The sequence below is a fragment of the Zingiber officinale genome, chromosome 4A (assembly GCF_018446385.1).
Source record: "Zingiber officinale cultivar Zhangliang chromosome 4A, Zo_v1.1, whole genome shotgun sequence".
Classification (NCBI taxonomy): Eukaryota; Viridiplantae; Streptophyta; class Magnoliopsida; order Zingiberales; family Zingiberaceae; genus Zingiber; species Zingiber officinale.
In genome coordinates this window covers 143,482,493-143,508,556 of record NC_055992.1, presented here as the reverse complement: position 1 = coordinate 143,508,556, position 26,064 = coordinate 143,482,493, and the positions used below count along the sequence as shown (strand labels likewise).

The 26,064-nt window shown below is 46.2% G+C and overlaps 1 protein-coding gene across 1 annotated transcript; it reads right to left on the bottom strand.

Moving 5' to 3' along the window:
• Positions 1 to 20,589: 20,589 nt before the first annotated feature.
• LOC121972870 lies at positions 20,590 to 25,645 on the bottom strand. The gene is made up of 6 exons (XM_042524490.1): positions 25,320 to 25,645; positions 23,366 to 23,454; positions 22,381 to 22,634; positions 21,821 to 22,252; positions 21,172 to 21,744; positions 20,590 to 20,637 (listed from the first exon to the last, which is right to left on the bottom strand). Exons 1-6 carry the CDS (start codon positions 25,643 to 25,645, stop codon positions 20,590 to 20,592), a joined length of 1,722 nt encoding a protein of 573 aa, XP_042380424.1.
• Between the last annotated feature and the right edge of the window lie 419 nt (positions 25,646 to 26,064).

The following is a 26,064-nucleotide window of genomic DNA, read 5'->3' as shown; positions in this document are numbered from 1 at the left end:
GAATTACAAATTATTTTGTCAAAAGAATTTTGCAAATCAGAAATATTGCCAGAAGATTCTTGCAAGTTACAAAATATTTTGTCGAATGAATCTTGCAAATTAGAAAAATTGTCAAACGAATTGTTACCAATTATTTTGTCAATACAATTTCTTGCATGTTTAATATTCGTTGCCTTAAATCTGAAAAGGTGTGATTTAAGAAATTATGATATATTAAAATGGAAATTTAAATTTCATACTGATATTAGAGAACTGGCAATAACTTGAGAATAATTTTTTTAACAAAAAATAAAATAAAATTATTATTTCCAAAGTTAAAAGTTTTTTTTTTAAATTTCTGCTTAAATTTTTACATAGAATTTTTTTTTTTGAAAAGCTGCCTAAGTCAGGATTTATTCTTATTCTCTCACTTAAAGTTTTTGACTTAGAAATTTTTCCTTAACTTGGAAATATTTTTTTTCCCTGAAAATCATTGAAATAGATTGTCATAAATTTTCTAAGTGTCAACCCTTAGATATTTATTGCAACCCCAATTTTTTATGTGATCAAAGGGGGAGAAGAAAAAATATAAGTCTAGGGGGAGGTAGAAAATTGAAATTGAAAATTAAAATTTTTAAAAAAATTTAATTTTTTCTATCTTGTTGCACGTTATTGCAATATAAACTGTTTTATTTTCATATCTATTTTGACCCTACCTTAACTTGGGTCGATCACATCAAAAAGGGGGAGATTGTTAGAACCCCAAGGTTGTTTTGGTGTGATCAACAAGTTAAGTTAGGTCCTATGTGTTTCTAACCTTGTGTCTAAGTGTGCAGGAGCTTAGGAGCACAGGTAGTCGAGTGGAAGACGCAGCTAGCGAGAAGAACGACAGTCCGAGGGACGAGGTGCTACGGAAGAGTACACCGGCGGACGAGAAGGAAGCGTGTGGTGGTTCCGAGGGACGAAAGCTGGAGTGGAAGATTGCTCGGGGAGCAAGAGACGCAGCTAGTGAGAAGGATGACACGCGGTGCGTCTGAGGGACGAAGACTGCGGATGAGTACGCAGGTGGACGAGAAGGAAACACGCGGCGATTCTGAGGGATGAGAAGCTGGAGGGAAGCCCGCTCGAGAAGACCGGAAGTTGGGTTCGGGTGAGCCCTTTTCCGGATGGCAGAGATCACTCAAGCGAACGAATCCGGAATAGAAGACCCGGACCGAGCCGAACCAAACCGGAGCAGAGGTCCTGGACGAAAAAGTCAACCACTGTTGACTTTTGGCTCCGGGGCGCCCGGAACCCTTCCGAGCGCCCAGACTAGAGTTTTTGACCAGATCAAGATTTATTTCAATCTGAACGTTGGAGGATAAAATTTATCCCCCTATGGAGCCCGGGACCTTCCAGGCGCCCCGACCAAGGCTATAAATATAGCCTTAGTCCAGAAGCCTTTCATGAGTTCAGAAATTGTAACGACGCTTGTGCACTTTCCACTGTTTAGATTAGTTTCTTTCTTTTTGTGCTTCAACGCTGTAAGAGGCTTCTCCGTCTGAAGGAGATTGATAGTGCGCTTCATCCTTTCCTTGGATTAACAATCTCCCTGGTTGTAACCAAGTAAACAACTGTGCCTCTTTCTTTTTGGCTTTTAATTTACTGCTTTGATTATTTTACAAGTGTTAGTTTGAAAAGTCGGGAAGGGTCTTTGTTTATTTTTTACAGGGCTATTCAACCCCCCTTCTAGCCGGCCTAACAGTCCTACAGAGTGTGCTAGCACTCTTGGATGTTTCGGCCAAGGAGGATGAGAGGGAGAGAAGAGAAGAGAGGAGGAAGAAGAAGGAATGAATGAGCACACAATGCTCTTGATTCCTCAATTAAAGTGGCCGGCCACTTATTGGAAGGTTATAAACCTCCATGGAATATCAAGAGTCAAGGCTCTTGATCTCCCTCATTAGGTGGCACACCTTGATGATGTGGAACACCATGATTGGCCAGCCCATGCCAAGTGGTTTTGGTCAAGTCAAATTTGACCAATGAAGTGGCATTTGGCCAAGTCAAACTTGACCCTTCACCTTCCCTCTCAAGTCAAGTCAAACTTGACTCATTTATCTCCCATGGTTGATCAAATCCAACCATAGATTCAAGTCAATTTGATTTAATGAATCTCTATTCATTAAATTAAATTGATTCAATGACTCATAATCTAAATTAGACTCATTGGACACATGAATCAAATTGAGTCCAACTCAATTAGTTTAATTTGGATTACTCTTAATCCAATTTGGTTCATCATATGAACTCATTCTCCATCTAATTACCCTTTGTATGTGACCCTATAGGTTCTTGTAACGTTGGCAATGCTCCTAAACTCATTTAGAAGTTAGTAATGAGCGGTATCTAGCAACACATCATTACTACCCAAGTTACAAGAATGTTGAGATCCAACATCACCTTGTGACTACTAATTGTGACCCTTCACAATATATGATAATGTCCTTCTATCCTTGATATCTAGATTAATTAAATTGAGGCATAGACCGTGTCATCCTCTAATCAATCTATATCTTGAACTCCAAATAGACTCACTCTAAACAAATGAGTTCAATATCTCATATTGACTCATTTGGGCATGACCATGCACTTAGTGGTCTCACTCTATCAAGAATAATGATGTCACTCCCATCATATAGGAGGGATAGATCTCATCTACATCACTCACATCCCTCCGCATAATTTGTTACATACCCAGTAATCGCCTTTATAGTCCACTCAGTTACGGGTGACGTTTGACGAAGCCAAAGTATGCAACTCCTTATGTAGGGAACCATGGTGACTTCAGGTGTAAGGACTAATAGTCATACTAATAGCCACATGAGAAAGTATATGACACTCATATAACGATCCATGATACTTTCTCATAGTGGGTCATTCAGTATATATTCTCTAATGCATACCCATGTGTCAACTTGATATCTCTATATCCATGACTTATGAGATCAAGTCATCGAGTTAACCTACATGCTAGTCTCATCGCATTAACATTGCCCCTGAATGCTAATACTTGACTAGGAATGATTAAGAGTAGTGTTCTCTATACATCTCACTATTGATTCAACCAATCGATTGATATAGATAAAAAAACCTTCTACTCAAGGACGCTATTATACTTCGTTATTTGGCACCAATACAAGTAAGTATAATAACCATAAAGAAATGCATTTATTTATATGCAAGAATATGATACAATGAGTCCATACAACAATCATCATATGATTGGCTCTATGGCTCTAACTAACAATCGTATCTTTTTTAGTGCTTCCCTTCCCGACACATTATTTGCTCCTTTTGCCCATCTAACTCTAGATCTTATGTATACCGATTTTTTTTAGGGGGCATGTCCTTAGAAGATGTCTACCGTACCACTGAGTCCAAATGGCAATGCCCTTTATAAGATGGTTGTATTATGTATTCACCCGTTATCATCTATGGCACCATCTTGACTTTGACTTAGGATACTGGGTCTTCCGATCTATTATCTACTATTCAGGGTACAACACCTCGAATAAAGTCCACATGATTCAGTGTTATGTCCTCACTGCTTACATTACTTCTTAAGGGGTAGGAGTTCACCGTGGTGAACTAATTGAGTTTTCTGACATTGATCTTATCGAGATTATACAGTTGTCTTTGGCTGGGATTAGGACTAGTGTTGAGGGTCTTGTGTATAAACGGACCCATCCACATTACGTTCCATCGGTTGTCGAGAAAGTTGTTGCTGAAGATGGTCTGTTCCAGTTGAAGTACCTCTTCCACCGATTATCAATCAAGGATATGCCTTAACACCTTATTTTGATATGGCTCAGAGCAGTTCCCATGCACCTCCCCCACCGACTAGTGATTTATTTAGTCATCTTCGAGATGACATTTTTAGTCGGTTTGAATTCTTAGAAATTAAGATGAATGATCAGTACAACTCTCTCCAAGGACAAATTGCAGACTTTCGTCAGGAGATGATAGACCATACTGATGTATTAGAGAGGGAGCAGCGGAGGATGTTTGATTATTTTCGAGCTGATGATGTGGATAAGGATGAGTGACCTCTGAAACTATTATTTATGACTTGTACTTATGGGATACTTTGCATTATGACTATGTCGTCTTTAGGGTACTAATCTTTCTTCAGTTGTTTTTAATTATTCTTTACATGCCATTTATAGAATAGGTTTCTTAACTGATTTTTTAAAATATTACTTAGTAGTTTTTCAAATTATTTTTGTAAAAATCCCCCTTTCAAATTCTTATTTTCAAAATCTATTTCAAATCTTTTATCTTTCTGGAATAACTTAGGTCTTTCCCGTAGAATTGCATGATCCTATAGTTTTAGGAGTCTGCATCTCACAAGCACATTAGGATTCATTGCTTGTACAACCTAGAATGGGTGGGATGCTTAGGACTTAGCCTAAGATTTCAAATGCTTAAGTCAGTGCATCGCTATAAATATGGGCTTTAAACAATATACATTGATCAGTTTGAGTTTACTAGCTAGTAACAACCTAGTTAGTTCTAAATGCTCAAATTGACCAACCTGAGTCGATAGCTACTATCTTGTGGTAGTTAGCATTGTACGAAGGTTTGATATTTCATCATAAGGACATTTTTTAGTTTTTAAAATCATGCTTGGACTTTTAGGATGTTATCAATTTTAGGGGGAGCTTATATCTAAATTTTTACTCTTTTATAAAATATTCAATATTTTTCAAACACCTTCTAATTATTCATTTTTTTTGTAAATTTTCAAATTTTGTCTTTCCTTAAATTTTCTAAAATTCTATTTTTTTGAAATTTTTTCGAAATTTAAAACTTTATGAAACTTTTATTTTTACGATCCTAACTTTGTTAATTTTTTTTACAACTTTACTCTCAGGTTTTAAAATTATTCTCTTTAAAAAACTTTGCTATAACTTAAGTATATTTTCAAACTTTTACTTTTAGCTTCTCTTTTCCAAATCATTACCTTAAATTTTCAAATCTTACAGAGTGTTCAAACTTCTTGTTTTCACATTTTGGTAATCTATAACTTTACAAATTTTTTAAAAAGCCTTTCACTCTCACATTTTTATCAAACTTCTACTTCAATTCTTTAAAACTGTTTATTAGCTTCCCCTATTTTTGATGTGTGTCAAAAGGGGAGAGATAGTGAATTTAGGGGGAGATGTTTAACTCAGGGGGAGAGTTAAAGTTCTTGTTTATTTATTTTTGCATATTTTAACTTAACTTTGAACCTTAGTTGCCAAACATCAAAAAAGGGGAGATTGTTGGTGCAAGTTGCACCAGAATCAAACTTAAGTTTTGATATTGTCAAAGGTTTAAGTTAAGTCTTATTGTGATCTAACAAGTTAACTAAGTGTGCAGGCTGTTTACTCGATCGGGAAAGACCTAGTTGGAGGCTTGGTAGGAAAATCCTTAGCGGATAGTGGAACCCAGGTGGAAAGACCAAGTGGGTCGAGAGGACCTGACACTTGGCAGTGAGATCGAGAGGTCTGGAGGACCGAAGATCGAGAGAAAGTCTTGGCGAGCCGATCAAGGCTAAGTGAAAAGTCCAAACAAATCTGGAGGATCAATGTTTGACAGGTAAGTTGAGGTAAATAACTGGAGGAGCGACAGTGAGATCGGGTTCCTAAAGGGAACAACCTAAGGTCATTGATCCACTGAAGAAATCGAGAAGGTTTCTAAGTTGAGATCAAGACAGTTAAACTGTCTATTTTTACTCATGCATTAGATGTATTATTACTGTGCTAACATCTATTTTGCAGGATTATTGTCTAACACTGTTTTGCAGGTTCGGCCTAATCGGTCGACCAAACCCGAGGATTGGTCGACCGAACAATGCCAACTCAGAGCAGATACAAGTTCAGACTAAAACGGAGTCTAGTCAAACATTGATCGGTCGATCGAACCATATGATCAGACGACCGAACCTTGATGACTCAGCACAGTTCAGATCGATCAGAAGCAGAAGGAAACAATGTTGATCGGTCGACCGAATGGGCAGATCGGTAGACCGAACAAATCATCTCATCAATGTGGCATTAAGTGCACATCTCAGCAAATCTCGACGAACAAGGAAGGATACTATTCAATCAACCGAAAAGAAGGATCGGTCGACCGAACCCTTCATGATCAGTTAATGTTGAAGATTGAATCAGCATCAGATCTCAGCAAAGATGGAAGGGAGCTGGTTCAGTCAACCAAACCCAGGGATCGATCGACCGAACATCGACGGTTCTTATAAAAGAGAGCTCGAGGTCCAAGGCTGAGTAACCCTGTTTTGGTTCGAAATTCATATCTGTGCAAGCTTCTGCTGATCGTGCTACTGCTCCACAACTCGCAAGCTGCTCCATTCAGAAGTCCCGACCAAGCTTCGTCTTTTATTATTGTTGGTATATTTATTTAGACTTGCATTGTACTTAAACTATTACATGATAGTAGGGTGTTACTATCTTGCATATTGTACGCACTGTTTCTTTCCAAGTTTTTTTGGAAAGAAGGGTTTTAGTGGATTGCCCATCGGTGCAGTCAAGGATCACGGACCTTGGAGTAGGAGTTGACCTAGGTTTCGAACTAAGTAACCAAACTGAGTATTTTACTTTTTGTTGCATATTCTGATTGTTTTTAAAATACGATAAGAAAAGTATTAAGCGCGATATTCACCCCCCCCCCTTCTCTATTGCACTATTCCGATCCAACAAAAGTAACTTAGAGAGTCCAAGTTTTCAATAGAGTACCTCTGTTACAAAGCCTCCCCCGGGTTTACGTCTCTAGATTACGTAGGTCACTTGTATAGTATATGATTAGGGAAAGTTCATTAGGTCAAGTGATAGAATCATCCATACATAGAATTGTTCTCCCTTAGGAGGTTACGTTCCATATAAAAGGATAGTTACCTTAGATACCCAACGTTAAACAAGCATCCTAAAGCAATCCCGAGCTATATTAAAGCATACACTCAAAAGTGGTAGCAATATATGCATCTATTCAATAAAAATTCAGGTTCATGCTTAGATATAGATACACAGCAATGTATCTAGTTGAGAGATTATATCTATGTATATATAAATGCAATCTAGATAGATAAATTCATATTCATAGAGAAAGCCTACTTGTAAGCATTTCATCAAACGAAACAAGTGTCATACAAGCTTCATCAAATAATGAAATTGGAAATTCAATAGAGTTTACAATATCCACACATTACAATTACTTTCTACATCCTAGAACAGTATAAATCTATTCCATAATTGGAAGAACTACAGTCCAAGAGCTCAAAACCATAGGAACTTCAAGAACCCTAAGGAAGGGGAGAAGAAACTTATCTTTTGATGTCAAGTGAAGCCCTTGGGTGAAAATCTTGGAGTGTCGACGAGGATGGAGCAATAGAACAGCCTCGGATTACCCAGATGATGCCTCTGGATACAAGGATTTGACCTAGAGGGTCTCCTCCCATCTTGGATCTTCCTCCTCATCAAAGGGGATCAAGTGCCCCTTATATAGAGGTGAGGGCATGGGGTGGTCGTGCCTCTTGGCATGGTCCAGACCTATCTCTAGCATCTGGCTGTGCCATTTGGCATAATGGCATTGCTAAAGTGGAGTCTACTCTATTTCACCTTCTGGGTCGTGCTATTTGGCACGGCCTGATCTTCAAAAATGTATTTTCTGATCTTGTGGAGACATGGTTGTGCCTCTGGGCACGGACGAGTCCATTTTAGCTTTGGAAAACTACACGGGTTAGCTCTTGGCCATGCTCTGAGACACAGCCATATCTTGTCTGGTGCTGATTCTTCTTCCTAGCTGTGCCATTTGACATGGCCAGTGACTTTGCAGGTTCCTTTGTCATGCCATTTAGCATGGTCACCTTCCAGATCTTCTCCTAACCATGCCTCAAGGGTCCAATTTGGCTCTGGAAGTATTCTTTTACGCCTTTTGAATCCTTTGCTACTACAAAGTACTACTTCTGAAAATGAAAACAAACACCGACCAGTTCTCTAGACGTAAAATAGTAATTATGCTGAAATTAACATGATTAAAGGTGCGAAAGCATGGCAATGAATACAGCAAGGTGTACGTTAAATAATACAAAATAACATATAATCTACACACATCATCTATAATGCACCGCAACTGAAATTAGAATCTTAGATATTTTGATTATCCATTAAAGAGTCTAACTATTATACCATTATTTTAGTCTCTAGGTTAACTATTATACCATTATTTTAGCCTTTAGGTTGGGAAATTTAGGTCCATATCGTAGTTTTAGCTGAATGCGCTACATAGACCTAAATCAATCAAAGTTGGTAACCAAATGTTTAGAATAAGTCAGGAGGGATTTGATAACACGAAAAAAAAAATCATTTATGAAATAAAGGTAGTTGAATTCATATAGCAGTTTTTTACAAAAATGTATATCGTCATCCTACTCAAATATAAGAACTAATAGATTAGAATAAGTAGGCATGACCATAAGGCACAAACAGATATCTCATGCATCGAAAGTTTGAATCATAAGACCGATAAGGAATGTGTCATCGTGTTCGAACCACTGAAACAACTGAGCTTCTAGTCTGTCAGGTCACTTGTGCTTCTAAATTTACTCGATGAGTAAATCAAAAGGAAGGTTGCTCATGCAAATCGAGCTATAAACATGGATATCTGAATTATTAAAAAAATAATTAGAATAAATCCACGGAACTAATAGGATATGATTCTTTTTTATAGAATTTATTCCATGGACAAACTAAGGAGAGGGTTTTTCATCTTCATGACTAGTCAAGCCATAAAACATGAATACCTTAATTATATATATAAAAAAATACAACAGATCCATGAAACTAATAGGATATGAATTTTTTTCTACCAAAATTACTATACAGATAATAAATAAATAAATAAATAAAGTGATGAGTAGAGGATGCAACTGCTATTTTTTAAGATTTCTATCACTTTAGATCGATCACAGGATGTGTCCCAAAAAAAACTGTCCAAAATTACTAGCTTAGACCATCTCTTAAGGTTCTAATAATGGCTCTGCGTCTGACGTAGTAATTTATCTTTCTTCGTGTCATATAACAAGAACTATGTGATATTTAAGAGGAGTATAATCAGTTTTTGATATAATACTAGTTTTATGTAGAGATAAAGGTACAATGATCAGATCATTCAATGAATAATTAAATAATTTAAAGTTTGGATCTTAGTTATGAGATTTTTCTTTGAATCAGAAATAGTCATCTTAGAATTAGTCAATTTGAAAAGTTAGATATTTAGATTATCAAAACAAAAAAAAAAGTCTATGTCACCCCGGTACAATAGTTATGTCTTCAAACGAATAATTAAGGACTATGATGCACTATAAGATATTTTCCTTTCAATGAAAAGCTGACATAAGAACACTAGTTATTTAGATTGATATTCATTAGTGTTTCTCGATTTATTTTGGTGGTCGGTAGAAAATTTCCGTAAGACTAGATTACTCATCCTATTATTAGTTAGTTTGAAGAACAAGATACCTGGTACCAACTAAAATAATAATAATATTAATAATAATAGGCTCTATGTTTCTCTTTTTATCCTCACAGACTGACATATTTGATTCATAAGAGGTGTTGTTGTTAAGAGATTTGGATTGATTTTCAACGGATATGAAATGTCCCAATGATTACCTCAACTTCCCTTTTAGAAAATGAAGATCATCCTAGAGAAACCGACCAGGTGACGATTTCATCAATATGTTTGGAAGATTGTATTAAGTTTTTTTATAATATCATTGTTACTGGATAAAATCCTTCCTAATATCATTGTTACTGGATAAAATCCTTCCTAATTTACGTAATTTGCGAGTGACATACTTTTTGGCAGTCTGATGAAAATGTTTTGTTTTTTCAATGATTAAAACAAAAAGAGACGCGATCTTTTAACATTACCTTAAAATGCTATTAATACGTGAAAAATAATGCATCTAATTTGTATCATGTCTCTCATCGGACTCTGCCATGCATTCCGACAATCACGTGACGACGGACAGCATCCATTCTGAAATCTGAACGAACAGATACCCAGAATCTTCTCCTTTATTGTCGCAGTAAAACACATAAAATCGTCGCCCGGCCACCGACAGCATTGTATTTAATTCTCAGACATCATCAAACTAATTAGCACAACGTAACATTGTAGCTAGCGCAGTGATGAAGACGATGGAGCTTCGTGGTGAGAAGGATGCAATGAACCTGATGAGTAATGAGCAGTGGTGTGTTGGGAGGTCAGGCTCCCACAGTCCCACTCACATGGAACGGTCACACCGGCAGTTGACCGTTGTTTGGTGGCCGTGTGGGACGCCATGGGGATGGCAGGACCGTTCCCTGTCTTTTCATCTGCTTTTGGACCGCTCTCCAACCCCATCCATCCTTCCTTCCTATTTCACGGGCTAACTGTTCTTCTTTCTTTCACGACACCATGTGTACCTACATGCCTCTCCTTGTCTCATTATTATTTTTTCTTAATTCTAAATAATATAGATAGATACTAATAGTACAAAATTGTTAAAATTAAGATAGCAAGAAAATCAATCAGCTCTCCCGTGTTGGCACCGGGTATAATAACGGTTCCTGTATGTATAAATTAATCCTATTTTTGGTACAAACTTAGTGATGCAAGAGCATCCAAGGATATAATCATCTCATATAATCTAACGCAACTATGTTTCCCTTCGAACAATTACGAGAAGAAAATGAAAATATCAACCATCCTTTTGGATTTTGAAGAAGAACGATCGAGACTACTTATAAAGAAGATGATTAATTTGTGACCTCCTAACATAGTTATATTTTATTCGGAGTCTAAACGAGATGAAATCGGTAAACTAGGTCATCAAAATTATAAATTTAATCTTTTGACTTTTCCTTTATTTGTTTTAAATTTTAGAATTAGCTTTCTTTTCTAAAAATTAATTTATCTCTATTTTTTTAGGATTAATTTTATTTTTTAAAGTTAATTTAGATTTGATCTTTTTTTTTTCTTATTCTGTTGTTATTTTCCTGTTGCGATTTTTTCTTATTTTTTAGATTATTTAAAATAAGGATTAAAGGCTCTTATAAAAAAAGAGGTGGTTAAAGTTAAGTTTGGTTTTGATTTAAATAAATAAATTATTTTTGTTTAAACTTAGAGGCGACTCCACTTTGTTTACGAATTGTCTACTTATGTCTTTCTTCGCAAACCTCTAATTCGAGCGTCACGCTCGGAGTTCCTTCCCTACATCAGTTGGTATCTGATACGGTTGGTAATGGAGGGGCCCAAGAGGAAAGGGTGAGAAGGGTCAAGGCCATATGGTAGTCAAAAGTCAAGAAGACGTGGCGGTCAATAGTCAAGCTGACTAGGCAGTCAAAAAGCTAGCATATGGAATAAGCAGAGGCAGGTCGGGATCGGCAGAACCGGGCAGAGGCATGTCGGGATCGGCAGAACCGGGCAGAGGCAGGTCGGGATCGGCCAAGCTGGGCAGAGGCAGCTTGATCTGCAGGCCTATGGTCGAGGGACAGGCCACAACTCAGAGGTCGAAAGTGTCAGAGCTGCGCAGAGACGGCTCGGTTTGCAGGCCTGCGATTCGAAGGTCCGGAAGTGCAAGTCACGACTCACAGGTCGGAAGCAGCAGAGCTGGTCGGAGTCAGCCCAACTGGCAAGTAACGCTTAGAGGCGGGATCTGGTCGAGGGTGCGAGGTAGATGCAGACCGCGATAAATAAGATGAGCCAAGCTGTGCAGGAGTTGAAGCATCACAATTGTCCGTCAAGGGTAATCATTACACACCAGGGAGATGTGCGAAGGCGGAGGTTTCTAAGCGAAAAGATGCTCTCATAACCAATGACAGTCTGACAGATGTCCTTCACTACAAGACAAAACCCCTGTGTAAAGGCGGAGGTTCCTAAACAAGAAGATGCCTTCACGATCAATAGCAGCTCGACAGGTGTCGAGGATATACGACAAAGCCCAGCGTCTAACGTTTTCTGACAGGATGCAGGTTCTGGAAGCAAGGCGGGTGCATAAAAAGGAGGAGATTCCTCGTACGCGGGTACGCGCACTCTCATCACTTTCTCCTTTCTCAACTTTTCATTTTTTGGGTCTCTCTCTGTTTTCTTCTGGGGAAAAAGGACCTGACTTGAGCGTCGGAGGGCCTGATCCGGGGACTATTTCCCTGGGTTCTGGTCTCTAACGTGAGGGGTGGGATTGTCTGAGTGTGCGCAGGGTCCTACAGCAGCGTCAGCCATCCGTGGGAGCCGGATCACCTACGACTTTTTCCGTCAACAACCAGGCCACCGCGACCAGCCTCCGTCCGACTCAGCCTTCGGATGGGATCAAATTTGGCGTCGTCTGTGGGAAACACAATAGCCTGATCCGAAGCGTGAAGATGGAGGACTCTGGCTGAAGTTCCAGCAGGAGGATTAATGTCACCATGACTGCGGGGGAGTACGAGCTCTTCAAGAAGGTCAGGAAGCAAGCTGCCTCTGAAAAACAAGGAACGGTTTCACGGCCTCGCTTGGCGCCCGAAGCGTCTAAAGAACCGGCTCCTGCCTCCGACAGGGGCTCAAAGAGGAAGCAGCAAGAAGAACTCCCTCGTGCTTCATTCCGAGAGCCTCGCCGCAACTATCATCAGCCTGGACCGCGTGAGCATAGTCCGAAGAAAGAAGAGCCGCAGGCATCGGTGGCAGAAAGCTCTCTGCATCCGCCCCGGGATGCAGGAAAGGGAAAAACTATAGCCTCTGCCAGAGATCTGCCTGAAGATCCAGACGACAAGGTACCTTTCTCGGCTCAAATCCTGAGGGAAAGTCTGCCTAGGGGTTACCGAGCCCCGAACATTGGAGAATACGATGGGAGCAAGGACCCGGAAGAGCACCTGCGGAAGTTCAAGAATGCGGCTATCTTGTATCAATACAGCGATGCTGTCAAATGCCGAGTATTCCTACACACCCTGTCCGGGTCGACGCAGAAGTGGTTCGATGGATTGTCCCCAGAGTCCATCAATCGCTTCATGGATTTCAAAACGGCCTTCCTACGCCGTTTCGCCAGTAGCCGTAAGTATCAAAAAACCGACCACTGTCTTTTTGCTCTCAAGCAGGATTCGACTGAGCCCTTGCGAAGCTACATCAACTGGTTTAGTCGGTGGCCAATGACGTCCCTTCCGCCACCTCGGAAATATTGATGAGCGCCTTCTCCCACGGATTGCGAGAAGGGGAGTTCTTTAGGGACCTCATCAAGAACCCCGCCCGGAGTTTTGACGATATGGTGGAGAAAGCTTCTTGCTACATCAAGGTGGAGGAAGCTCAGGCCGCCAGGCGGAAGGCTGAAAAGACGGTGACTTCTGGCAACCGACCTGAAAGGAGAGCACCACAGCCAGCTCAGCCCTTCCAGCGCGTTCAACCCAGGCCTGCTCCTCAGCCCGCTCAGGGAGTCAGACCAGCTCCGCGAGTTGCTGCTATACACGCACCCAGACCTGGACCAAGGGGAGCACCATATTACACCTACCATTGGTCCAGGACGCACGATCTCAGCAACTGCTTCCAATTCGCTCGTGATTCCAAGCGAGCTGCCGAGCAGGGTCTGCCCCCCCCCCCCCCGGAGTTGGAGCCCCAAATACAGAGAATGGAAGAAGAACGGGCTGCAGCTGGGCGTGCTCGGCAAACCCAGCCCGACCTAGCCGGCCCAGCCAACCCAGCTGGCCTCAGGGAAGACCAGAGAGAGGCCGGAGACCTGGAGAACCGAGGCAACGCTGCTGTGCGAGAGATTGGCATGATTTCAGGAGGGCCCACTGACGGGGACTCAGGCCGAGCCCGTAAGTCACATGGGCGGCGATTGTATGTGGGAGCTGTGGGGTGCAGTCATGAGCAGGCGTCTGGCCTTGTCATTAGCTTTGGGCCACAAGATTTGGAGGGTCTGGAACTGCCCCACGACGACGCCCTCATAATCAAGGTCGTTATCGCTAATAGCCGAGTGGCTCGGGTCTTTGTGGATACCGGGAGCTCGGTCAACATTTTATTCAGAGCTGCGTTCGAGGAAATGCAGATTGACGCCGCTGAGCTCCAACCCGTAACCACTTCTTTGTACGGGTTCACAAGCAACGAAGTCAAGCCCATGGGTCAGATCAAGCTGGCCATTTCCATGGGCACTGAGCCACTGGTGCGCACCCGAAGGAGTACCTTTATAGTGGTGGATTCGCCTTCCTCCTACAACGTCATCCTGGGGAGGCCAGCTCTGCATGAGTTCCGGGCTGCCGTCTCCACCTTTCACCAAAAGATCAAGTTCCCGGTCGCGCGAGCAGGTCGGGGAAGTCAAGGGAGAGCAGAAGGTGTCCCGCAGCTGCTATATTGACATGGTCCGTGTGGAGGCGCGCAAGAGCCAGAGGACGCAGGATGGGGGAGTACACGCTATCCAAGAGGAGCCTCTGCCTATTGCCGAGGAGCCTATCCCTTGGGAAGAAATTCAGCTGCATGCGGATAGAGTAGAGAGCGTCACTCGCATTGCCAGTGACCTACCACCGGAGCTTAAGTTGGAGCTGATATAGTGTCTGATCCGCAATAGGGACGTTTTTGCTTGGTCACCGGAAGAGCTGCCCAGGGTCAAACCAGAAGTAGCTGAGCACAAGCTGCATATTATACCCGAGGCCAAGCCAGTCAAGCAGAAGAAGAGAAATTTCTCTGCTGACCAGAATAAGATCATCCGAGCTGAAGTGGATCAGCTCAGGAGGCAGGACATGTTCGAGAGGTGCAATTCCCGTCCTGACTTTCTAACGTTGTATTGGTGAAGAAGCCCAACAACAAGTGGAGGGTGTGCATAGACTTTCGCGACCTCAACAGAGCCACCCCCAAGGACTGTTATCTTCTCCCGCGGATCGATCAGGTGGTGGATTCAACTGCTGGCTGTGAGAGGATATGCATGATGGACGCTTATCAAGGATATCATCAGATACCCTTGGCTAGGGAGGATCAGGAGAAAGTCACCATAACCGACTTTTTTGCTATACCCATGCCATTCGGCTCAGGAACTGGGCTACCTACCAAAGGATGATGGACAAAGTCTTTCGAGTCGAGCGGAACGTAGAGGTCTATGTTGATGACATCCCGATCAAGTCCTTCAAGGCCCGCCTAATAAAAGACGTCAAGAAACCTGGGACTCGAGGCAATATGGGTAAAGTCAACTCGAAATGTCCGTCGGGCCAAAGGAGGGAAGTTTCGCTACCGTGACCGAACGAGGGATGAAGCCAATCTCGAGAAGGTTTAAGCATCATGAACATGCGATCCTCGTAATCAAGGAAATGCGTGTCGGTTGGCCGGATAACAGCGCTGTCTTGATTCATCTCCAGATCTGCAGATCGAGCCGCGCCCTTCTTCAAAGTGCTCAGGAAAGCGGCCAAGTTTCAGTGGACGGAAGAATGCACACAGGCCTTTGAGGAGCTAAAGCAATACCTGGAGTCCTTGCCATCACTGTTCAAGCCTGTTGTGGGAGAGCCCCTTTGGGTCTACTTGTCAGCCACCCCCGAGGTCGTGGGGGTCGTGCTAGTGAAAGAGCAGGACAGTGTACAACGGTCAGTGTATTTTTTCAATCATCTATTGAAGGGGCCTGAGTCTCGGTACACAACCCTGGAAAAGTTGGTTTACGGACTTGTCCTCATGGCTCGGCGCCTCCGGCCGTATTTCTTAGCGCATCCCATCACTGTCCTGACAAACAGTACAATGGGTCGAGCTCTCACCAAGGTGGAGGTAGCGGGTCGGCTTATCAAATGGGCGACCGAGCTAGGGGAATATGATATACAGTATCAGCCCCGAACCGTGATTAAAGCACAGGCTCTGTCGAATTTCTTGACAAAAGTTTATCAAGCAGGCCCGGAGGAGGTCTGGAAAATTTATGTAGACGGATCAGCTACCCAGCGGGGAAGTGGTGTAGGTGCACTTCTAATATCTCCGCAAGGAGACATTACGCAACTGGCTGTACGGCTAAATTTTAGAGCTACCAACAATGAGGCAGAGTATGAAGCCCTATTAGCAGGTTTGCAAGCAGCTCGGCATGTGAGGGCAAGCAGAGTCGTAATATACTCGGATTCGCAGCTAGTAACTCAGCAGGTGGCCGAACATTTTGAGGCAAACAACGAAAAGATGCAAGTTTACAAGGAAGCCTATGAGAAGATGAGGAAAGATTTTAAAGAAGTCACAGTCACCAAGATTCCCAGGTCTGAGAATGAAAGGGCAGATGAACTAGCTAAAATGGCCAGCTCCCTGACTACCTGGGTACTTGACAGATCTATATCGCAGACCTTCCTTATAGCTCAGATCGACCTGCAGAATAACTTGGGAGAAGTAATTGATTGGAGGGCGCCCATAATGAATTTCCTCCAGCAAGGAATTGTACCCACCAACTTAGAAGAGGCACGTATGCTCCGGAGACAGACCTATTCTTATATTATGATTGGAGATCAACTATACAAAAGGTCTTTCTCCAGACCTCTGCTCAAATGCTTGAATATGGGAGAAGCGGATCAGGCCTTGCGGGAGATATATTTGGGATGCTGTGGCAACCACGCAGGTGGAAGGACGCTGGCCCGGAAGGTGCTATTGGCCGGGTATTTCTGGCCTACCCTGCAGAAGGACGCACAGAAGCTGGTGAATACTTGTTTGTCGTGCCAGAAGTATCAGAATCTGACGCACCGACCCACAGATCTGCTGAGGACTTCTATAGTGTCTTGCCCATTTGACCAATGGGGTATGGATATCGTGGGACCTTTTCCGATGGCTACAGGGCAAAGACGTTTCTTGCTGGTGGCGGTAGATTACTTCTCCAAGTGGGTAGAAGCGAAAGCTCTGGCCAAAATCATTGAAGATGCGGTGATCCAATTCTTATGGAAGAACATCTTTTGCAGATTCGGCTTGCCTCACAAACTGGTGTCGGACAATGGCAGACAATTTCAAGGACGCAAAATACAAAATTTGTGCAAGGGGTTCGGCATAACTCAGGCCTTTACTTCGGTGGCGCATCCTCAGAGCAACGGTCAGACAGAGGTGGTCAATCGAGAAATAGTGCGGGGGCTCAAAGTCAAGCTGGATCACACGGGAGGCAGTTGGGTGGACGAGCTGCCAAGCATTTTGTGGGCCTATCATACGACACCCCGAGAAAGTACAGGTCTGACACATTTCCATTTAGTATATGGTAATGAAGCAGTGGTACCTCTGGAGGTCGGGATACCGTCCGTGAGAAGAATGATGTATGATGAAGGGAACGCAGAGCGACGGCTGGCTGAGATAGATTTCATCAGCGAAATCCGTGAACAAACAGCTGCCAGGTTGGAGGCCTATAGACAAAGAATGAGGCAAAACTATAATAGAAGGGTGATCCCCCGATTCTTCGGAGAAGGAGACCTCGTCTGGAAGCAGATGAAGCCCTTAGGGGAAGTGACGAAGTTGGCTCCTCGATGGGACGGACCATACAAAGTTATCAAGAAATTGGCATCGGGGGCCTATTACTTGCAGGACGCTCAAGGAAGGAAGCTGGATCGACCTTTGAGTGCTAACTACCTACAGCCCTATCGAGTTTGAGGGGGCTGACTCTGTTGACGTAGGCCGGGTCAGGCGAGGGGCATGGAGATAGTAGGATAGTTAAGTAAACATTCGAAAAGACATGAGTACATGTAACAATTTCTCAGTTTAAGTGGCTGGTACAGATCATTCGAAAGGAGCAAAAATTTCATCCGGAAAGCCTTGAATGATTTGGTCGTGATTCAAAAAGTCTGCGGAGGGGACGGACCTCAAGAAGCCCTGTGCGTGTAGTTGCCTGATAACTCCAGCCACCGTGTATGGCACGGACGCAGCAAAGCGTGCCCCAGCCTGGGATAAAAATTTAGGAGAGCTCAGATAGGACCTTCGACTTTACAGGCAACGATCAGCCTCTCCTTCTTGATAGACCGACAGAGCAGTGGATACTCCTGTCAAAGCCGCCCGAGACTGGGATAGTTCCACCCTCAGGGCCTCCAGCTCAGCCCCTTGAGTCTCCAACTGTGCCGCCTGAGCCTCCAGTTTATTGTTCTTCTCCTGCAGAAGAGTATCCTTGGACTGTATTTCCTGAGCCTGATGGGCTAGCTGTTGCTGATACCCTGCCTCAGATGCAACCCTCTCCTCCCTCATAGCTCGGAGCTCATCTTTCACCTGTGTCAGGGACCGTTTCTGACGGTCGGTCTGATTGGTTAGGGCTTGAATCTCCGCCCGCAAAGCATAACTGGCTTGGGCAGGGTCGTTCAGTTGCAGCTCTCATTCGGAGACCCTCTCCCTGAGCTCTTTGCTTTCATGATGGAGGGTGTGGAAGGATTGGTTCAGCACCAAAGATTCTGCGTGAGTCTGGGCCGAAGATATAACCTTCAGTTAAGGCAATACAATAGCAAGGATAAGGTGAGGAGTACGTACTTTGGCCCAGGACTTTGAGAACCTATCCATCTGGACTAACGGCGGCGCGTTACCCATTTGATCCATGCTCTCTGCCCATAAACTGCCGAGGCAGCCTTTCATCATCAGAAGACTCGTAGGGGCGTCAGACCGCCGAGCTAGGAGGAAGGTTGAGAAGGGTCGACGTCAGCACCAGGAGGAGCGGGAGGTGGCTCGGGAACGGGCTCAGTTGGCGCGGGGTTTTGATGATCGCCTGGGCTGTCTTCCTCTGCAGTAGTAGGGGCAGAGCGGAACGTAGCTGGTCGTCCCCTGTAGGGGTTGGGAGAGGCTGCCAGATAAAGAAAATAAAAATAAATAGGGAAGTGATGTCAGAGCCAGTCACGACGGCAGCAAGGGGCAATGTGGTAGTATGAGGAACAGAATCAAGTGTTAATACAGTCAAACCTGGTCTTCGGCGCCGCCTGTGAAGCAGGGGCTGGTTATCAGAGTCAGAGTCATCAGAGCGAGGCTGACCCTGTGAAGAGGCTGTCGCACCCCTGTTTGTGGCGCCCCGGCCGGATGAGCTTAGACCTGCGCGATGAAGAGTTGCACGACCACGTCTGGAGCCCCGGGGGGCTCCTCGGAAGACGCGTCTGGCCGGACGGCCGGCTAGATCACGACCCCGACCTCGGCTCGAGGCGGCGGGCGAAGGAGAAGCGGCGTGCGAGGCAGGGCTGGGAGCAGGCTGAGTCGCCGCCCCAAATGAGGCGGATCCAAGATGAGGGAGTAGCCTCCTATCCAAGATTGCCCGACCGTGCCACATGATTTCCAGATCATCGAGGGGTAGAGGCAGAACCTCCGACGCACGATGCAAAGCCTCAACTGAAAACGCCAACACGAGAAGTCATTCTCACAGGGAAAGTGATCGGAAAGGAGGCACTCAACACGAACTTACCTAAGGAGCGCGGTGTGTCAGAGGTAGAGTGGCTCAGCCTGAAGAAAGAAAGTAGGTCTTCAGATAACAGTCTTGTCAGATTCAAGCGCCAGTCCTCCATTCGAATGGCAGTCGTAGCATAGGGGAGGTCCATGTGGAATTCATCCAGCGCCGGAGTTAGAGGCAGCTCAGGTTGCCAATACATGGGCCAGTCTGTTTCCTCTGGAAGCCGGAGAAAAAAGAACTTTTTCCTCCAGTTAGCACTGGGAGGAGGGAGAGAAGAGAAGAAAGCAGTGTGACTGCGGGCTTGGAAATAAAAAAGACCGTCGGCGTGCCGAGCAAGAGCAAAGAAGCAGTGAAAAAGGGGGGCTGACCAGGAAATCTCACAAACTTCGCAGAGTATGACAAAGCCACATAAAATCTTTATGGAATTGGGAGTTAGCTGACCTAGGGGGATCTTGAAATAGCGACACACTCCAGGCAAAAAAGGATGTGGGGGTAAACGGAGACCAGATACAAATTGTTCAGTAAAGAAAGTACAATAACCAGGCGGAGGATCGAAGTACAGGTTCACACCAGTAGGGATAAGGGGTTGGAAGCTAGTAGGGATTTCATAAGTGTACCGTAGGTCATCCCAATCCAACTCGGCGAAAGACGAAGCGTCTGGGAAGTGCTCCGCCAACAAGGAGATCCAAGAAGGAGAAGTCATTGCAAAAGAGATTCTCTCAGGTGATAAAAAGAACAAGCGAAAAGAAGAGGCTTGGAGAAGAAGAAAGATCGCGGCAAAGTCTCGGAGGAAGTCAGTCGGCAGCAGCGACGTTTGGATGCTCCGTGGTGGCGGCGAATCCTAAGGGAAGGCAAGAGGAAGAAGATACTTATAGGTATGGTGGAGGAAGGATATTTTCGTACGTTAACAACGGATGGTGGATACAGGGGCGGAAATAGACAAGGAGCGCTCTGCGATGAGCCTCGAGAATATAACCAGAGGGCATTATAGGAAAGGCAAAGGCTCGAGGCACGAGGCACCTCATGAGGTACAAAAAAAGAGGAAAGAGAAAAAAGGGGAAAAAGGGGGCACGCTCAGTTCAGCCAACTTTTCGCCGGACAAGCGATTGCCTCGTGAGGACAAAGGTGGGCGGAAGCGGCCATCAGAAAGAAAGGTGGAGCAGATCAGCGAACTGCATGAACACGCGTCAAAGACAAAAGGTGAAAACTGGCCCTCGCCAGGCTCGGTATAAAAGCGACTATTGGGAGGAGAGCGACGTAACAAAGGCAAAATAAGCAAGAGCAAGCTAAGTACAGCCATCCACAGTTCAGTAAGACTACGCGAATAAGTATAAATCACGGAAGGTTCAACATCGACACATGACATTACAACACATCGCTCATCATACGACATCCGGGGGAGAAGGCGCAGAATCAACGGAGGCCAGCGGAAGGAGCCCGGGGTCGGCTGGCACTACGTCGGAAGACGCAGGATCTGCAGACGCTTCAGGAACAGCAGCAGGCAGAGCCCGGGCAGAAACATCCATGGGAGCTTGATCGGCCGCAGGGGGAGGAGCCTCCAAGAGGAAGAGTCCCTCATCCGCTTCGAAGGAAGGGAAGGTTTCCTGCGGCAATTCCCTGGTTAGGCGAGCTGTGTCCAAAAAGGTGGCCGGAGGTGCCGAGCGTAGGAAGCCTTGCTCAAAGGCCTGTCTGACCCCGCCAGCGGCTCCATGACACAGCAGCACGACCATCCACCGCCCTAGCTTTTGGAGGAAAAAGGAGGATCTGACATAGGCTAGCCTGTAGGCCTTCAGCCGCTCTGATTCGCTAGCTCGGTATACCTCCAAACTATTCTTGTTCTCCGCAGCCTCAGCGCGTGCCACGGACAAGTCGCTCTGGCCCTGAGACACTGCTTCCTGGGCCTTCGATAACTCCGCTTGCAAGGATTGGAGAGTGGCTTGACAAGCTTCCCACTGGGTCCACATGGTTGCTTCTCGGCCAGCGGCAGCACTAGCTAGGGCCTGGGCATCGGCCAACCCCGTCTGCAGAAGCTCCTGACCTTGCCGTAGCAGTGTCAACTCCTCTGATTGGGAGAGCAGCTCTGCCTCTTTGGCTTTCAGCTCAGAAAGGGTCGCCTGATGACGATCCGCTTCCGAAGCCAAGGAAGACTCACTTGTTTTCAAAGCCGCCTCCAACTGTTGAAGTTTATCGAAGGCGGCATGGGAAATGGCCCGAGCAGAGGCCGCAGATTCTCCGACGGCACGCAGATAAGCATCTAAGCTTCCGAGAGAAGGCTCAGGAGGAGCTGAGGAAGCCGTAAGGTGTTCCAGCTCCCGAAGCCGCGCCTTAAGCGCCGCGTTCTCTCGCTGAAGCTCGGCTGCTCGTTGCACTGCGCTCAGACTCGCGGAGCAGGTCTGCAAGTGGCCGGAAGAAGAGAAAGGGGGTTACAGAAACACACGGATACCAGGAAGAAGGAGAGAAAGAGCTTACCGCTACCAGGGAGCGAGCAATTTGATCAAGCTCCTCCAAAGGGGAATTGCTCTCCCAGAACTGCCGATTGGCTGATTGCCAGGAGGTAGCCAAGTCCCCGTAGAAATCGACCCTACGAAAGATAGGAGATGGGTCGGCAGCGGATGCGTAGGCCGGGTCAATCTCTGAGGGAAGCCTCCAAGAAGCCTCAAAGGCCAGGTCTGCGGATGGCAGCTCCAGAGTCGGCAGGGTCGAGCTCGGAGGCGCAAGAAGAGGAGGGGCAGAGGGAACCAGTGAGTCCGGGGGCTGATCACCAGAGGACGAAGGCGGGGCAGGTAATACGCTCTGGATTGGCAGCGGAGCGGTCAGGTCAGATGGCGGGTCTGCCACCTCCAGATCAGAGGCCTTCTCCCGGGCTAAGCTTGTCTCCTGGGTCGAGCCGTGTCCGAGGACCTGGTGGGAGAGGAAACGATCACTACGCGTTGACGGCGAGGAGGTGGAGGAGAAGTTGCGGAGACCGGGGCCGTTCTTTTGCCCTTGCGCGTAAGGCGCAGCTTCATAGTTGGAGGGAGAGAAGGCACCGGTCCTGCGGGCGATGGCTCAGCTGCAGGTTGATCAGAGGTGCGGGGTAGGGCTGAGTCTGCAGGGCTGGGGGCTGGTAGCTCTGCGAGCATTGGGGCGTCCTCCGCATCAGAAGTCCGGGGTTCCGAAAGCTGCGGACCGGCGGCAACGGCAGGATCAGAAGGTAGACTCAGTGTTAGCTCATCATTCAGAGCTTGCAGAACGGCCACCGAGGGTGTCTCCTGACTGGCAAAGGAACGGAGGATGGTAGCCACTACAAAAATAAGAAGAAAAAAATACCTCAGTTAGCGAAGAGCGGTATACAAAAAGATAACAACTTACCAAAAGGAGCTCCGATTTCTGTGGAGACAGGACTAAGGCCAAAAGCGTACAGAATGCCTTCTAGCATCAGCACAGACAGGCGAACAACAACACCTCTCAGCTTGTCCACAGCCGCGGAGCAGTCAGGTTCATGGACATGCGAAGGAAAGTCCGAAGCGAGGAGGGGACGCCATTGAGAAGGCCCGGCTAAGGGGACGGGGGGTTTGAGGAAGAAAAAGCGAGACCTCCAGCTTTTATTGGAAGAAGGTAGGTCATCAAAAAACTTATGGCCCGGCTTGGCCTGAACGTTGAATACCCCTGCTTCGGCTCGCCGGAAGGAATAGAAGTGATGGAATAGTCTAGCGGTCAAGGGGATTTGATAAATGCGGCACAAGATGATGGTTCTGCAGACCGCTCGGAATACATTAGGGGCGAACTGAGAGATACCAATACCGCAATACTGACTCAACTCGGAGAAAAAAGGATGCAAAGGAAAGCGAAGACCACCTAAGATCTGGTCCCTAAAAACGGTGATAGACCCCTCGGGAGGAGAAGAAGGATGCTCATTTGGCGAGGGAAGACGAAACTCATATGCGGCGCCTAGCCCCAGATTGGATTGCATTGAAGACAGGTCATGATGGTCTAAATCAGAGATGTAACGGGAATACCAAAAGGGTTCCTTACCATCCATGATCACGAGGAGTAAGCAGGCGAGGGGAAGGAAGACGAGAGGGGTCACAGGTCGGGCGCAAGCAGGAGAACGAGGAGTTGCACTGCAAGAAACGGTCGCAAACGAAGGAAGGAGGATAGCGAAGCGTCGAAGTAAGGAAAGCGGACTGCCTTTAGGGTTTATAAAGCCCATTCATTCCTAGGAAACATCGAGAGTCGAGCCGAGTATCTTTGGGGGTAACGCGCCCCAGCGCCGTCTGATGGGAAATAAGCGCTGAAGGGTGCAAAAAAGGGTCAGAGGCTAGCGTCAGGAGGCGTGCGCAGTAAAGGCGTCGGACAGGTGTCATCGCGAGAAGAAACGCATTAAAAATCGACAAGGCAAGGTAATCATGAAGGGGTGTGGCCTCAAAAAAAGAAGTATTCTTCGTAAAAGGCTCAAGGACTAGGCGGGAAGTTTCATGAAGCCCCAGAATCCAGGCGATTCAAAAAGGTTGCAAATAAGACAGGGCAGGTCAGCGGGAGTGATTGCAAGGACATACAAGTAGCAAGCAGGCCTGTGGGGGTGTCCCTCGCTCGAATCGGCTGGGCAAGTGGCTCTGCCCAGACAGCCCCGGATCTGAACAATTAACCGGGTGCATCGCGGGAACTGCGGGGTCATCATAAGCTGCAAGGGCACTGTGGCCCAGGGGTTGAGTAAGGTTTTTATGCTCCCTCCTCTATTCTTAATTCTATATCGTATGTGATGCAATTGCAGGAAGAAGCACGACGCAAATGAGTAAGCTCAAAGTTAGCAATAACGACCAGATCAACTAAAGCAATCAGGTCGGTACAGGCGAGACGAATGAAGGCGAAGAAGAGCAATGCATCTATGCCTTCGCCGTTTGGGGTTCTTACTGGTCTCGGACCAGCGCCATCGCCACCGGTCTCGGACCGGAGTTTCATTACTGGTCTCAGACTAGCACCATCGCCACCGGTCTCGGACCGGAGTATCCCAGACTCTCGCCCCAGTGCGAGTTATAAGTGAGCTTTGTTCTCACGCCCAACGACCTTTTAGGTCGGCTCCCATGTGAAAATTAAAAGTGAGCCTTGTGCTCACGCCCAACGACCTTTTAGGTCGGTAGTCCCAGACTCTCACCCCAATGCGAGTTATAAGTGAGCTCTGTTCTCACGCCCAACGACCTTTCAGGTCGGCTCCCATGCGAGAATTAAAAGTTAGCCTTGTGCTCATGCCCAACGACCTTTTAGGTCGGTAGTCCCAGACTCTCGCCTCAAGGGGAAGTTATAAGTGAGCTCTGCTCACGCCCAACGACCTTCGGTCGGCTCCCATGCGAGAATTAAAAGTGAGTCTTGTGCTCACGCCCAACCACCTTTAGGTCGGTAGTCTCACCCCCAGTGCGAGTTATAAGTGAGCTCTGTTCTCACGCCCAATGACCTTTCAGGTCGGCTCCCATGCGAGAATTAAAAGTGAGCCTTGTGCTCACACCCAACCTCTCGCCCCAGTGCGAGTTATAAGTGAGCTCTGTTCTCACGCCCAACGACCTTTCAGGTCGGCTCCCATGCGAGAATTACAAGTGAGTCTTGTGCTCACGCCCAACGACCTTTTAGGTCGGTAGTCCCAGACTCTCGCCCCAGTGCGAGTTATAAGTGATCTCTGTTTCACGCCCAACGACCTTTCAGGTCGGCTCCCATGCGAGAATTAAAAGTGAGCCTTGTGCTCACGCCCAACGACCTTTTAGGTCGGTAGTCCCAGACTCTCATCCCAGTGCGAGTTATAAGTGAGCTCTGTTCTCACGCCCAACGACAAAGAAGCCACTGAGACAACTATGGCCTGAGCTAATTTTAACTCGGGGAAAGAATTGGTCATGGAGAATGAGCACTGCCGCGTGAAGAAATGTCTGGGGACTCAGGAGCCCCTGGGGCGTTCAAGGCTCGAGCCAGTTGCGCGTGGAGGGAGTCGATGACTGTTTACTGCCGGGCGATCGTGTCTTGCTTGTCGTCGAGATACGCACGGAGGAGAGACAGCTCCGTCTCATGCTCTCGCTGCAAACATTCTTGGAGGCTGATTTGGCGCTGCAGGCTAGCCTGGCATTCCTCTTTCCGCACCTTTTCAGAATGCACGCAAGACTTCGCAACACGATACTGGGCTTCCATGGAGCGCGGGGCAGCCGTCTGGCGAGTGCAATCCTGGGACACACGCTCCAGTTCGCGTTCTCTCGCGGCAAGCAGCGAGGTGAGTTGATTTATCAGCATTTGGGAGGGCGGTTGATCAACTTCGTCAGAGGAAGGAGAATGCATCTCGGGGGAAGGAAGCTGGCGGAACGTGGGTTAGCAGAAGAAAGTCGGAGAGCAAGAATGAGGAAGGATAGAGTAAAGGAGTGACCGTAAAGGAGTGACCGTGAGGCTCTTTATAAAGAAGATCGGTGACCAAGTCAAAGCAACTACGTGGACACGGTACCCCAAACGACTGGCGAAACAATTAAGGAGGCATGGTATCCCAGGCGACGCGACACAAAGATTGATGCGTGAGGCGGGAATCAGGGCGCAGAGATATGCTGAAGTAGAGACACAGAGATAGGCTGAGGTCACAAAGATATGCTGAGATCTTAGAGATGTGCTGAGGTCTAGTCAGTCAGACTGTCGTCCTCCTTCGACTAGACTTGCGGGGGAGGCTTGTGATACGGTTGGTAATGGAGGGGCCCAAGAGGAAAGGGTGA

Bases quoted from the DNA above. Each gene is read 5' to 3' on its own strand.
- LOC121972870 (XM_042524490.1), bottom strand. From the start codon at position 25,645: ATGCATTCTCCTTCCTCTGACGAAGTTGATCAACCGCCCTCCCAAATG. The intron at 23,455-25,319 runs GTAAACAGTCAT...CGTTTCTTGCAG, and splicing joins CAAGACACGATCGCCCGGCA to TGCAACTCCTCGTTCTCCTG. The intron at 21,745-21,820 runs GTAAGCTCTTTC...GGCCACTTGCAG, and splicing joins TTGCTCGCTCCCTGGTAGCG to ACCTGCTCCGCGAGTCTGAG.